The sequence below is a fragment of the Galeopterus variegatus genome, unplaced genomic scaffold (assembly GCF_000696425.1).
Source record: "Galeopterus variegatus unplaced genomic scaffold, G_variegatus-3.0.2 Scaffold136, whole genome shotgun sequence".
Lineage (NCBI taxonomy): Eukaryota > Metazoa > Chordata > Mammalia > Dermoptera > Cynocephalidae > Galeopterus > Galeopterus variegatus.
The window spans coordinates 817,572-832,171 of record NW_007726247.1 but is presented as its reverse complement, the minus strand read 5'-3'; the positions used below and the strand labels follow the sequence as shown (position 1 = coordinate 832,171).

At 38.1% G+C, this 14,600-nt stretch overlaps 2 protein-coding genes across 5 annotated transcripts in view; one reads left to right on the top strand and one right to left on the bottom strand.

The window, feature by feature from the left end:
• ABCB4 (ATP-binding cassette, sub-family B (MDR/TAP), member 4) overlaps positions 1–7,870 on the top strand; it is a 60,656-nt gene extending 52,786 nt beyond the window's left edge. For 2 of the 3 annotated variants that reach the window (XM_008589410.1, XM_008589402.1), the window contains 5 exons: positions 762–918; positions 1,986–2,183; positions 3,595–3,801; positions 6,756–6,902; positions 7,611–7,870. In XM_008589410.1, coding sequence (XP_008587632.1) covers positions 762–918; positions 1,986–2,183; positions 3,595–3,801; positions 6,756–6,902; positions 7,611–7,817 — 916 coding nt within the window. In that variant the 3' untranslated portion in view covers positions 7,818–7,870. Of the gene's footprint in view, positions 1–761; positions 919–1,985; positions 2,184–3,573; positions 3,802–6,755; positions 6,903–7,610 lie in introns of all 3 variants that reach the window. The other variant, XM_008589395.1, reaches the window with a different exon arrangement.
• Positions 7,871–11,070: 3,200 nt separating this feature from the next.
• CROT (carnitine O-octanoyltransferase) overlaps positions 11,071–14,600 on the bottom strand; it is a 39,764-nt gene continuing 36,234 nt past the window's right edge. For both annotated transcript variants that reach the window (XM_008589377.1, XM_008589386.1), the window contains one exon: positions 11,071–11,463. In XM_008589377.1, the coding sequence (XP_008587599.1) occupies positions 11,343–11,463 (121 nt within the window). In that variant the 3' untranslated portion in view covers positions 11,071–11,342. The remainder of the gene's footprint in view (positions 11,464–14,600) is intronic.

Here is a 14,600-nt window from a genome sequence, read left to right as displayed (position 1 = left end):
TTGTACATTTCCTCTTTCATGTCCTGTATACTTTTCCTCATTTCATCATGCTGTCTAGCTGCCAGTTTCTTTAATGCTGGGCTGCTGGATCACGCATTGGCGGCCCCACAGGGTGTGTGTTTTCTGCTGAGTCTCCGCCTCCCTAGCCGGACATCTCCCCGCTCTGTGCGCACTAGGCGGGGTTGTTGGACCTCACAGAGGCAGCCCGCAGGGTGTGTGTTTTCTGCCGAGTCTCTGCCTCCCTAACCGGAAGTCTCCCTGCTCTGTGCTCACTAGGTGGGGCTGTTGGACCTTGCAGAGGCCAGGGCCATAGATTTAATAGGAAATCTCACTCCTTGTCTGGAATTGATAAACCCCATAAACACATCATGCTTCAGTACCCTCAACTGTAAAAAAAAAAATAAGAAAAGTATCACTAGCAACTAAAATTAGTTGAGATCACAAATCAGATTCAGTTATAAGCCACTTCCTGAACATGAAAAACTTTAGAAGTTTGCATTAACTCTAGGAAATTAGGGGCTCCTAAGAGAAGCCAAGCAGGAAAGGTGATCAGAGAGAAAGCAAACCCTCAGGCAGTGGATTTAGCCACTCTTCTAGATTTCTTTTGTTACTGGAATTTCGTGGAAAAGCATGTGAGTGGGGGAGGGGGTTGATTAAGGGAGCAAAGAGATTAATACTGGTAAGAAGTATGCCTTTGGATTTTCAAACATCACGGAGCTAATTATAGAAGCTAATTTTTTAACTCCTCTACTTCTGTCTAGGGTGTTTTCAGCAATTGTGTTTGGCGCGGTGGCTCTAGGACACGCTAGTTCATTTGCTCCGGACTATGCCAAAGCCAAGTTGTCTGCAGCCCACTTATTCATGCTGTTTGAAAGACAGCCTTTGATTGACAGCTGCGGTGAAGAGGGGCTGAGGCCTGTGAGTCCTCTGTGGCCTGATGAATTCTTTTTTCTGAAAGTTTTGCTGTCTGCTAGATTGTAACTACAGGATAAATTTGTGATCACACAAACATAAAAGGGTCCTTCAAAAAGTTAGAGGAAAAACAGAATTAAAAGATACTGCGAATCTTTCCATGAACTTTTTGAAGTACCCTCATATATTCAGCTTACTTTGTGATGTTTATATGGCTAATATTTGGCCAACTTTCCTGGCATTTTAAAATTTCACAGGCAGTTTCAAGGATTCTGAAGTTTAGCACATCCAAAAAGTTTTTTTAAATGTAAAACCAAATGTACTAGAACTGAATAATTTCCACAAAAATGTGGTCATTTCTACATGAAGGTATATGCATATAATTCTGTCATGTGAATTCAATTTGCAGTTTGCCTTTAAATGCATTTCATAATGGCTGAGTTGTAATTGGTAAGAAGTCCACTTTATTCACAATGAGTAGTAATCCTATACCTTATTATCTACAAAGCCAACTCAAACTTGGATCTGAGTGTTCTTTGTATGACACAAGCTGCTGTGCATTTTAAAGTACAGAAGCAGTGTGGGTAAAGAGATTGGTACTTACACAATCTCTCTAGGACCTTACCAGGTATTTCATGCTCTGAGAAAACTGCTGTGCCTATTAACTGAGACAGAGAGTGAGGTCAAGAAGTTGCCAGGGTTTGAGACAAAGGGCTGTTCACTGAAACTGTAGGTAGAAACTGTTGCTAAATTCCCCAAGGCTTTGAGTCATTGGCTGCTGGCTGACTCCAGTCTCAGATTCAGCAGTTGGGGAAGCTAAATATTTGTCTGAGGTGAACCCAAAAATTAAGTTAGGATAAGAAGTCTCTAATGTCTGATCTAACCTATGCCCCCATCTCCTATCTTCATTTTATATAATAACAACTTGCTGTCCACATTAACTGGTGCCAGCACTATACTGAATATATATGTAGTATTTCTCTACTATAGTCTTTGGTACAGTTTCCTTGAAATAATACTTATCTTGATAATTATTGGACCAATTATAATAGCAATATTTAAACATTTTTTAGGATAAGCTTGAAGGAAATGTGACATTTAATGAAGTCATGTTCAACTATCCCACCCGACCAGACGTCCCAGTGTTTCAGGGGCTGAGCCTCGAGGTGAAGAAGGGTCAGACACTGGCCCTGGTGGGCAGCAGTGGCTGTGGGAAGAGCACAGTGGTCCAGCTCCTTGAGCGGTTCTATGACCCCATGGCTGGAAGAGTGGTGAGCACACTTTCTTCGTAACCTGATTTAAGGCTTTATTTTAAGCAACCAAACCAATATTGTCATAAGGGACAAAAATGGACAAGTGAAGACTCAAGTCCTGTTTGACACAATGACCACATTCTATAAACTCAACTGGCACCCATATGAGACAAATATATGGGGACAGTAGGGCAGAATATCTGGAATTTAGTCTAGCTCAGAAAATACTAAATATGAAGTTAACCTCTACCTTGCCATAGGCCTTTTAAGCCAGCCCAATCCTCCTAAGCAGTCACTCACTCACTGACTTATGAAAATAAACCACAAACTCCTGCCAGAATTCATAGTCACTTCTGGGACAGACAGGTGCCTGCTATTTCCTCCCCACTGCTTTCTGCTTTGCCTTCTCTCTCTCATCCTGAATTCTAGGTTCCTTAACTTTGACTTGGATCATCAACCTCCATCCCTTTCACATTTGGCTATCATCATTGATTTTCCCGGTATTGAGCCCCCTTGAGCTCTTCCTGATAATGCCTGTATCTGCCATTACCTTGGGATGGCACCCATGACCTAGCCCTGGAAGCCTACCCCCATTTAGACAGCCACCAAAGTGCCAAACCTTGTTTAGTTGTTTCTTTCTGGGAAATCTTAAGCTTCACTATTATAATTACTCTGCAGATATAAATATAGGAAAACCAGCTCAGCAACGCTCTGTAGCTGTGGTGTGCTGATACTACAGTGGCAATTTTTTTCTTTATTAAGAGGCCAAGACTAGCTGGGCTTGTCTCTTCCTTCACCTGTAGCCTTTACCTTGCAGTAAGCTGTATTCTTAGGAACCCTACACAAGGCTCCCCTAGGAGAACCATGCTTCATGATTATAGCAAAAAAAACAAAAACAAATCCACCACCAAGAAGTTCTCCCACAGACATGCTCTTTGTAGCTTGTTCACTTTGCATTGAACTCTCGCCCTTAGTGCTATCAGAAAAGATAAGTGGGAGCAGTTTAAGGCTGGCAGTTCTCAGAGAAAAGAGAGGTAGGGGTAGGACGAGAGTCAATCAACTTTCAGAATCTGGGGGACAGCAGATCTCAGTGGGACACCTTGATGCAGACTTCTTAAAGGCAAAAGATGGCAGAGATTCCTGGGGAGGGCAGATAAGGACAAAGAGGAGGTAGCACAGGGCCAAATGTGCTACCATTTTGCCGTTTAGACCAAGGTAGGGATAGCGTAATCACCATAAAGGTCATCTTGTTGGCCGTGTTGGCCTTCAACATTAGGAGTCTCAAAGGCATGAAGCTTTGTATTTCACAACTGTGGAGATGCTCACATGCAACAGTCCTCCAGATGAACAGTCTAGAAACTCACTGTTTAGTTTTTTTTCCCTTTTCCTCTTTAAACCCTTCTTATAGTTTGTGGGCTTTGGTTTTCAGCTCCTAGATGGTCAAGAAGCAAAGAAACTCAATGTCCAGTGGCTCAGAGCCCCGCTCGGTATCGTGTCCCAGGAGCCCATCCTGTTTGACTGCAGCATTGCTGAGAATATTGCCTATGGAGACAACAGCCGGGTTGTGTCACAGGATGAAATTGAGAGTGCAGCCAAAGCAGCCAACATACATCCTTTCATTGAGACACTACCCCAAGTAAGTTAACTGGTAACTTAGCTGAAACCAGAATACACTACAGTTTTTATCCCCGAAGTTCTATTCTAGAAATTATAACAACATAGTCTCGTAACAAAATGTGTTGATTTACAAGCATTGTGACCTTGGACAAGACACTTAATTCAGGATACCAAGTTTCCTTATTTGTAAATGGAAATACATCGTGTCTACCTCATATAGATATAGTGAGAAGTAAATGAGGTGTTATTAAGTCCAAAGCACCACACCTCAAGTTGCAAACTGGTTGTGTGGGCTGCTTTTAAACTGTAATCATGTTTGGTCTAGCACTTACAGTACTTAAAAAAAAAAAAAAACCCTCCTGATTTAGATAATTATAGATTCACATGTGGCTATAAGGAATACAGAGATCTTATATTCCCTTTATCTAGTTTCCCCCAATGATAACATGTTGCAAAACTATAATACAGTATCACAACCAAGACACCAACATTGATAAAATCCACTGGTCTTATTTAGACTCCCCAATTTTACTTGTACTCATTTGTATGTGTGTGTATTTAGTTCTAATCAATTGTATTCCAGGTGTAGGTGCATGTGTCCCCCACAGTCGAGATACAGAACATTTCCATCTCCATAAAAATCCCTCATGTTGTCCTTTCACAGCTGCCCACCCCTTCCTCCTGCCTTCACTCCCCCCAGTCTCTGGCAATTGCTCATCTTTTCTCCATATGTATAACTTTCTATTTTAATAATGTTACATAAAGATACACATAGAACTTAAACTTTTGGGATTAGCTTTTTTCACTCAGCATAATTCCCTGAAGTTGTGTGTAGTTATAGGTCATTCCTTTTTTATTGTCAAGTAATAGTCCATGGTTTGGATGTACCGCCATTTAACCATTCACCCATTGAAGAATATCTGGGTTATTTCCAGTTTGGGGCTATTATGAATAAAGCTGCTATAAATACATTTGGACAGGTTTTTGTATAAACTTTTTATTTCTCTGGGGTAAATGCCCAGGAGTGCAATTACTGGCCATATGGTAATCATATGTTTAGTTTTATAGGAAACCACTAAAACTGTTCTCCAGAGTGGCTGTACCATTTTACATTCCTACCAGCAATGTATGAATGATGGAATTTCTCTGAATCTTTGCTAGTATTCACTGTTGTCACTGTTTTTAATTTTTTACCATTTTGATAGTATAGCAAATATATCATGGTGGTCTTACTTTGCATTTTCTAATGGCAAATGATGCTGAACAGTCTTTTTATATACATATGTGCCCTCTACGTATCCTTTTTGGTGAAATGTCTCTTCATGTTTTTTGCCCATTTTCTAATTGGGTTTTTTACTGTTGAGTTTTGAGAGTTTTTAAAATATATTCCAGTTACTGTCAGATATATAGTTTGCAAATATTTTCTTCTGGTCTGTAGCTTGTCTTTTCATCCACTTAGCAGGGTCTTTTAAAGAGCAGAAGTTTTAATTCTGATGAGGTCTGATTTATCAACTTTTCTTCTTATGGATCTTGCTTTTTGTGTCAAGTCTAAGAACTCATTGCCCAGCTCTAGGCCTTAGAGATTTTTCTTCCTTGTTTTTTTCCCCTAAAAGTTTTATAGTTTTATGGGTTTTTTTTTTTCCTTTTTGTCTTTTTTCGTGACTGGCAACGGGATCGCAACCCTTGGTGTCGCGCCCGCACCGCGCTCAACCAGTGAGCGGACCGGTCTCTATATGCGATCCAAACCCTCGGCGGGAGCGCTGCCGCGCTCCCAAGTGCCGCACTCTACCGAGTGTGAAACCAGGCCGGCCCATATAGTTTTACGTTTTACAGTTAACTCCGTGGTCCATTTTGAGTCAATTTTAAACATGTGTAATCCTGGAAAGATGACGTGAGGTCTCTCAAAGTGATGGTAAAGATAATTCATTTTATGGCATTCCTCCAGCATTCAAGGTTCCACTGGATTAAACTGAAGTAGAGCTTAATTATTTTTGCTTTTATATTCTTCTATAATTAGTTCTAATTAGAACTTACTCGCACTCACAAAATTTTAAAACCTTCCATGATGGTTAGCCTTCTTTTAACACACAGGCATTGACTTGAATCAAATATTGGATCCAGCTGTAAATAAAAACACTTTAGAGCTTCAGCTTTTAATATAAATGATATTGGACTTAGGAATTAATTCACATGATGTACATCACTGTATAAGCTCTGGAAACTTCACTGAAAATTTGCATCTCTATTCAGTCTATGTTCTTTCTCAGACTAGAATGCTCTCTCAAAATCCAGCTTCCCAAACTTCTCTAGAAAGGTTTTTCCTTCATTTATTTCCCCTTTTTACTCCTTCTTCTACCTTGTCCCCATAACAATTTCTATCTCCCACTTCTGATTTTTCATGGTATGTTGTGTGTACTAATTTGGTAGTTACTTGACCTTATATTGAGTGCTTTATATATGTTTTTTTTTTTTGCTCTAGATTATAAATTCCTTCAGGGCAGGAACAGAACTGAATTCATTTTTATATTTCCCACAGTGCTAAGCATAGCAGATACTCAGTAAATTTTGAAGTGAATGAATGAGTTTAAAGAGAATAAGCTAGTCTGTGAGTCATATGAATATTTCAAATTTTAAAAAAACCTTGAAAGTATTATCATTTAACCTTTTTAGGACTCCAGTGACATCAGATCAATTGGCATTATGATACTGGCAGGATTTCAATAATTGTTGCTCAAATTTCAATTGTAGAATACCATTGGAACTAAAGATATTCGTTTTCTACTTTGATTTTGAAAACGACCATTAAGTTGAAAAAAATATTAAATGAACAACTATTTTGTTATAGAAACTTTTGATTCTAAATGTTTTCCTTGTAAACACAACTGTCAAATGTTAAGTAAAAGTTCATCCAGTACACCATTAGCAATTTTTCTGGTTAGAACTTTATTAACTTTATCAATGGCTACCTTGCAGAAATATGAAACAAGAGTGGGAGATAAGGGGACTCAGCTATCAGGAGGTCAAAAACAGAGGATTGCTATCGCTCGAGCTCTCATCAGACAACCTCATATCCTACTGTTGGATGAAGCTACATCAGCTCTGGATAATGAAAGTGAAAAGGTGTGGCCTCTCACCTTTTATTTTAATTTATAAAATATAAGGTTTTTTGCTGTCAACCATGGGGGGAACAATGTAAACACATGGGAAAAAAAAGTAAACAGAAATTTAGATGGTGGTATTTTGAGGTAATAGAATATTTTCTTATTTTATTCCAGTTTTTCAAAAATGATCACATTGGGCCGGCCCGGTGGCGCACTGCTACAGTGCACCGCTTGGGGCGCGGCGGTGCTCCCGCCAAGGGTTCGGATCCCACATACAGACCGGTTCCCGCTCACTGGCTGAGCGAGGTGCGGGTGCGACACCAAGGGTTGTGATCCTGTTGCCGGACATGAAAAAAAATGATCACATTATTTTTATAAATAGGAGAAAAGTAAAGCATTCAAAAGAAAAAAAGCATCCTAATCACATCTTAGCACATTATTATAATAAAAAGCTGGAAAATACTCAAAAGTGAACTAGTTAAATAAAATATGTTTAATATACTTGTTAAGATTATTTATAGCATGGGAGTCTATTTGTATTATAATTAAAAAAGCAGAACATAACTTATATGTAGATGTCAATTATGTAAAATACACATACATAAAGCAAAACATTCAAAGATACTAGAAATTAAGTTGATTAGGATGGTAAAATTTTGCTTTCTTTTAATGTTACTACTTATTCATGCAATTTGTAAGATAAGGCTTCTGTTTGATTTATCAATAGGTTGTCCAAGAAGCCCTAGACAAAGCTCAAGAAGGCCGCACCTGCATTGTGATTGCTCACCGCCTGTCCACCATCCAGAACGCAGACTTAATAGTGGTGTTTCAGACCGGCAAAGTCAAGGAGCACGGAACGCACCAACAGCTGCTTGCTCCGAGAGGCATCTATTTTTCAATGGTCAATGTTCAGGCTGGAACACAGAACTTATGAACTCTTGTTACAGTATATCTTAAAAATAAATTCAAATCATTTTACAACTTTGACTTGTAAAAGAAGTTTCTAGTTTATCATAAGATATAGTACAAAGGGCTGGCTGGTTAGCTCAGTTGTTTAGAGTGCAGTGTTGGTAACACCAAGGTCAAGGGTTTTGATCCCTGTACTGGCCAGCAGCCAAAAAGGAAATAATACAGCATTTGAAATTTGAAAGTTAAAAATGGCACCTGTCTTGATGAGGTATAAAAATAGCAGCCTTACTCTCCCTGGGTTATTAGAAACAGGCAGAGAGGGCCGGCCCCGTGGCTCACTCGGGAGAGTGCAGTGCTGACAACACCAAGGCCACGGGTTCGGATCCTATATAGGGATGGCCGGTTTGCTCACTGGGTGAGCGTGGTGCTGACAACACCAAGGCCACGGGTTCGGATCCTATATAGGGATGGCCGGTTTGCTCACTGGGTGAGCGTGGTGCTGACAACACCAAGGCCACGGGTTCGGATCCTATATAGGGATGGCCGGTTTGCTCACTGGGTGAGCGTGGTGCTGACAACACCAAGTCAAGGGTTAAGATCCCCTTACCGGTCATCTTTAAAAAAAAAAAAAAGAAAAGAAACAGCCAGAGAAAAGTGGCACAACGTTTAGTTACATATGAGGGGTACTCCAAAAATTTCATGGAAAAATAAAGATAATATGAATCAACTTTTTGAAGTATTGCCATCTAGGTGTAGAAGTCACAGACGGAATAAAATTTCACAGACATGGTCCTGTCTAGGTGGGCAGATGACAGGATGGTTTGGGAACAATTTTCCCAAGTACAAAGGAAAGATAAATTGTTCAATAGCTTAATCTTTCCCTTGGTGAGTGTCTAAATAATTCTACTGTGGAACTGAACTTTTTAAATGAATGTATTCCCAGGCTTATCATTCAAATCTAAGAGAAAATGAAATTGCCCTTAGACTAACTTTGCAAGAACATATTTGTCCCATAAAGCAAGAAAGAGCCATATCTTTAAGCATTTTTTAAAAATGTTTAAAACTCAGGGGCCTGGCCAGTTAGCTCAGTTGGTTAGAGCACAGCCTTGTAGCACCCAAGGTCATAGGTTAGAATTCTCATACTAGCCAGCTTCCCAAAACAAAAAAAAATAACTGTTTAAAACACATTAATTTAAAATGTACAATTCTCTCGATATAATTTGAAACACTGGAAAAACCAATGATAAATGCTATTTCTATAGCAACTGCACTGCCTTTTTTTTTTTTACAAATGTCTTTTTCCAGAAAATTAACTCACTTTTCCTACAAGGATTTATTTAGCTAGAAAGCAAAAAGAAATATTCTAGGTAACCCTTGGAAGCAAACCATACTGAAATGTTTTTTCCATAATTTTCCCTGTTTTCTCCATAATTTTCTGCAGCAATATCAGTTATTACTGTAACAGGTTGTTTAGATCAGTAAACTATCCAAACCAAGTTCTTCTATCAGTAATAAACCAGATATTACCAAAGAATTTTTTAAATGTGACCATGTATATAAGTGGATTAAATTTCAGATTAACCAAGACAAGAGTGGGACAAAGAGGACATTACTACAGTGACTGAAAGTGAGCATTGTTCAATCTATTCTTGTATAATTATTCCCAAACTTGCCTGATAAGGATCATGGGGCACCTGCCCCTGGAGATTGATTGATTCAGTAGGTCTGGGCTGAGGTCCAGGAATCTATTTTTGGGAAAGCACTCCAGGTCATTTTTAACTTGAGGCAAGTTAGGGAAGTATATCAAAGTATGAGTGAGGATTCTCTGCAGGAGGTGAAGCAATTTCCAAAATACCCAACTCATTAGATATTTAAAACTAACCAAATGCTTCTAAATGTCCTGGCTATCTGGTCTACAAAACTACACTACTGAGGAAAAAGGTCCGTAGGTCAGATTTCACCTTCCTATTCTGTAGCAACTATGAAGGGTGTATCAAAAGCCACAGAAGCCAATTCCGAATGTTTTCACAAAGAAATAGTACTGGCACTTCTCAGGACAGAGCCTGGCACAGTGTAAAGGGCTTATATGTTGGTTATTATGGTTGACGATGATGATAAACCAGTCTTATCAAATTCAGAACATATGAAAATGTTTTTAAAAGATTGTATACAACCAATACACTAAGTATACTTTAATCTTTATATTAAAACGTGTGGTAGAGTACTATAAAAATTGCCCTCAATAAATCATGCCCTCTGTGCCAACTTTTACAAAGTTACTTTGTTCCTTTTATCAAGAGATGAGACTTCCTCCCCATTCTTTGAATCTGGACTTCCCTTGTGACTGGTTTCAACCAACAGACTGCAGCAGAAGTGACATTATGTGGCTTTAGAGCCTGGGCCTCAAAAGACCTTGCAATTTCCCCCTTTGCCTCTCAGAACACTCCCACTGCCAAGTAAGGAAGCCCAGTCTTGAATAATGAATAATCGAAGGCCATGTGGTGATAAAGTCCCAGCCACCAAGTCCCCAGACAGTGGGTGAGGCCATCTTAGACATTCCAGCCTCAGTCCTAACAGCATGATGATTACACCTATATAAACTCAGGCAAGACCAGCAAAGGAACTGTCTAGCTGGGCACAATCAACTGACACAATCATAAGAAATTAATAAATTGTTGTAATACACAAGGTTTGGGTGGTTTATTACACAGCAATATGTTACAGATCAGAAAGGGCAAGGAAAACACCAGGATTCAAACACAAAACAAGAAGCTATATGATTTGGGGAGTTTTATTTTCTGAGAATAGAAACTATAAAATTCAACAGCAAGGAGAAAAAACAAACTAAAATCCTGAGAATTCAATTCAACATTTAATTCTTTAAAAGTCACTAACTATAACAATTAATTTTAAATAGAACTTTTATTTTTATATTCACAAAGCTAATTACAATATACCATAATTAATTTTTTAGGGTTTTTTGTGTGTGTTAGAGGGTGTAAATCTCCCTATTATACCCTAATTCTGTCTGTTCAAAAGAAACTATTTCAGATCACCATTAGATTGTAGTGGTCTTTCCCACCAAACAGTTATTTTCCCTGCGGTAAATGCGGAAGCACTGATTTCAGGGAAGTTAGCATCCAATCATGTATTTCATACCCTTTGGCAACTAGAAAATGTTAAAGTGCTTGGAAGATGAATTCTACAATGATGTACAGAGAGAGGATTTATAACCTATACAAGTACCAACAAAAATATTTTAAAATTAAGAGTTAAAATTTGTAAATGTGCATTGTTGAGCTTTATTTTAAATATTGCATAGTTCTGTATTCACTATATTATAGTTTGCATTGCTGCTGCATCAGAGGAAGTTTAAAAATATTCTACCTGCTATGGCAGAATAATTTTAGACAGCATGATTCTACTTATTTCTACATTTAACAAGTTTCCTTTACTAAGTCATCATTCCTCCCCATCTCATATTACCAACCTACTGCCAGCATCCAGTTTAATGATGTATTTTGGTAAGTGCTTAATGAATGATTAGGCTCTAAAGATGAGCAGTGTTCATCAGCTGTATCATATCATGGAAAGCAACAAAAATCAGCTGAACTAGCTTTTCTGCATCAGTCTCCGGACATGATTTCCAGGCTGTACAGGACACAACAAACCTGTGAAACACAAATAAATGATTAATGATGGATACGTGGTTGGCTCAGTAGTTTAGAGTGCATCCTTATAATACCAAGGTCACAGGTTCGGATCCCCATACTGGTCAGCTGCCAAAAAGAAAAAAAAAAAGAAAAAAATGATTAATAATTATGATTAATAATTATCCAAATCAGGACCTTTATTACACCTGGCTGTTCACATTTGAAATGCAAATTCTTGCTGACATTACCTAAATGCAACCTGACACAACTGAAGGTAAAGCCATATTTATAGATAATGTTAGGAAACACCTAGTACACTAGAGGACTAGAGCCTGAGGGCAAAGGCAACAGAAAATTAGCTAGAGCTCAAGAGTGCTCTGAAGCAAGGTCTTATTATTTTTAAAATAGAACAAAACAAAAAACCTCTTTCCTAAAAAAGTCCTTCCTCAAGTGCCAATGGAATGAGTTGGAATATGAATTCATGCTACTGTTTGCAATGAAATTTGAATTGTTTTTAAAGAAGAGGATAGCATTTGAAGAGAGTTAAAAAAAATAATAATAGAGAAGAGGAAAGAAAAGCTATTTCTAGAAGAGTCAGAGAGAAACTCTCTTGGGACCAAGTCTTGCCTTAAACCATCTCCAAGATCCCCCTGATGAAGAAATCCCAGATTTGGCAAATGAGAAAAGTGACCCCAGAAGCTGAAGTAAACAGGAGAGAAGATTGGCTTCTGGTGGGCTCAGAGCAGAAAATGAACTACTAACTTTCTTAGAACCAGCCTTCCCCTTTCCAGACATTCAGAAATTCCTATAGCAAAACATAAATTAAGCTCAAAATCAAAATGTGCAATATAAAGCTTCTGGACAACCACATAATTTCACATCACCAAAAAAAGACAGTAAATTATGTCTTTAATATGTGCTTTTAGATTAAGCAGAATAAAATAAAAACATGCTTTGGGCCTGTATGTAATGATAAAAATCAGTGTTGAGAGGATTATATTGGTTGAAAGATATACAGGAACCTTTAGGAAACCCTGCCTTATTTTCACATAGTGATTCATGATCACTAAGTCATTTTCCAACTATACTGTGCATGAAATTCCCAAATATTTAGCAACATCTAAATATGTTTCTTTCCACAGGTTAACAATTCCTAATTTGTTAAAATTTAAAAAAATTTTAAATTTGTTAAAATCTTAAAAAATTCAGTTATCTTTCTAAATTATAGAAATAACCTTTCCTCTACACACAGACAATTCACGAAACACAGAAACAAACAATGAAAAAACAAAGAATTCAATTTTTGCCTATCAAATTTGTAAAGAATGTTGCATAATACCTAGAGATGGCAATGGTGTGATAAAATGAGGAAGAATTACTTCTAACATTATACATTATTTGTCATGATGGAAAAAAAATAGTAGGGAAGCAGTTAGATAAATTATGGAAATTCATAAGATGGAAAATTATTCAATCATTAAAATATCACAAAGAATATTCAATGGCATTGGGAATTGCTTGAAATAGTATAGCATGAGAATGAAGTTCACAAAAAGGACACAAAAATATTTACAACATGATTTAAATTTGTAAAAATTACACGCACAATCTACATTACAGATTTAAAGCATAATACAATAATAATCTTGTGCCTTTTGATGGATATGTAGATACTTTTGTTCCTATATTTTTTCATATTTTACAAATTTTTACAGTGAGCATGTAGTACATTTAAAATAAAATGCATTTTAAAATAAACCAATTTTCTTTAAGTCATACAATTTTCAACTTTAACAACAAATGAAGAAAAATCCCTGCCAGACAATTTTCATGTATTTCATTTGAAAACTATTTTGGGCGTATTGTAGTAACAACTCATAAATACATACCTCTAACCCTAACCTCTTTTCTGAGCTCCACTCATGTATCCACTGCCTACTGACATAACCTTTTGCATATAAATATAATAAATTCCTGTATTAGAACTCTCAAAATCAATCTGTATAAAACAAAATTCTTGCTCCTGCCCTAACATGCCTCCAAACCAGTTTTCCCCCTAATTTTCTCCATCTCAGTAAATGCCTCCATCAGAATCAGCACTCCATTAGTAAGTCCTACTGGTTCCAATTCTAAAGTATCTCAAGTCCTCCCTTTCTCTCCACTTTCATTATCAACAGCCTTGTTTTAAGTCATCATCATCCTTGCTTTCTAACTGATTTCCCTCATCTCATCCTTGTCCTTGTTACTGTCTACCTAATTTATACTCCATATAGCAGTCAATGATCCTTTTCACATGCAAATAAAACACGAAACTTCCGCACTTAAAGCTCGTAAAATGCTTCCCATTATTCTTAGGAGAAAATCAAAACTCCTTACCCTGTTACAAGGCCCTACATCAACTGACTGCACCAACCAAACTGGAGTATATATTTTTAAAGCTCTCTAGGTTATTCTGATGTGCACTCAAGGCTGACAACACTGCCTTACAAGATTTAGCTCGTCTACCTTTTAAAAATCTCATCTTTTATCACCTTCTCCCTCAAATTGCTACTTTATAGCCATATTGCCTCTTTCTGTTCCCTTTAAATGCCAAGCTTTCCTATCCCAGGACCTGTATACTTATGTTCAATGACAAAGTAATTTTTAAAACATTTACTGAGTGCCACATATTTACGAGGCATTGTTACAGTGCTGGGGATATAACAACAAAGACCCTGTTCTTGTGAAGCTTATATTCTAGGAAGAGAAGATTGATCTCTCTCTCTCTCTCTCTCTCACACACACACACACACACACACACACACACACACACACACACACAGTCTAAGTGGTTGAAATGGGATAGGGTTTTGAGTAGATGAGTGACACATAATTTGAGTTACATTTTTAAAAGGACCACCAGGGCTTCTGTGTACAGAATGGTCTATAGGGAAAGAGAGGTGGAAGCAAGAAGACCACACAGGAACCTGCTGCGATAGCCTAAGTGGGAGAAGGCGTGGCTTGGCTTGGGTGGTAGCACTGGAGATAGTAAACAGTGGTTAGATTCTGGAGAGCTGGGGCCGGCCCGGTGGCGCACTGGATAGTGCGCCGCTTGGGAAGCGCGGCAGCGCTCCCGTCCGAGGGTTCGGATCCCACGTACAGACCGGCTCCCGCTC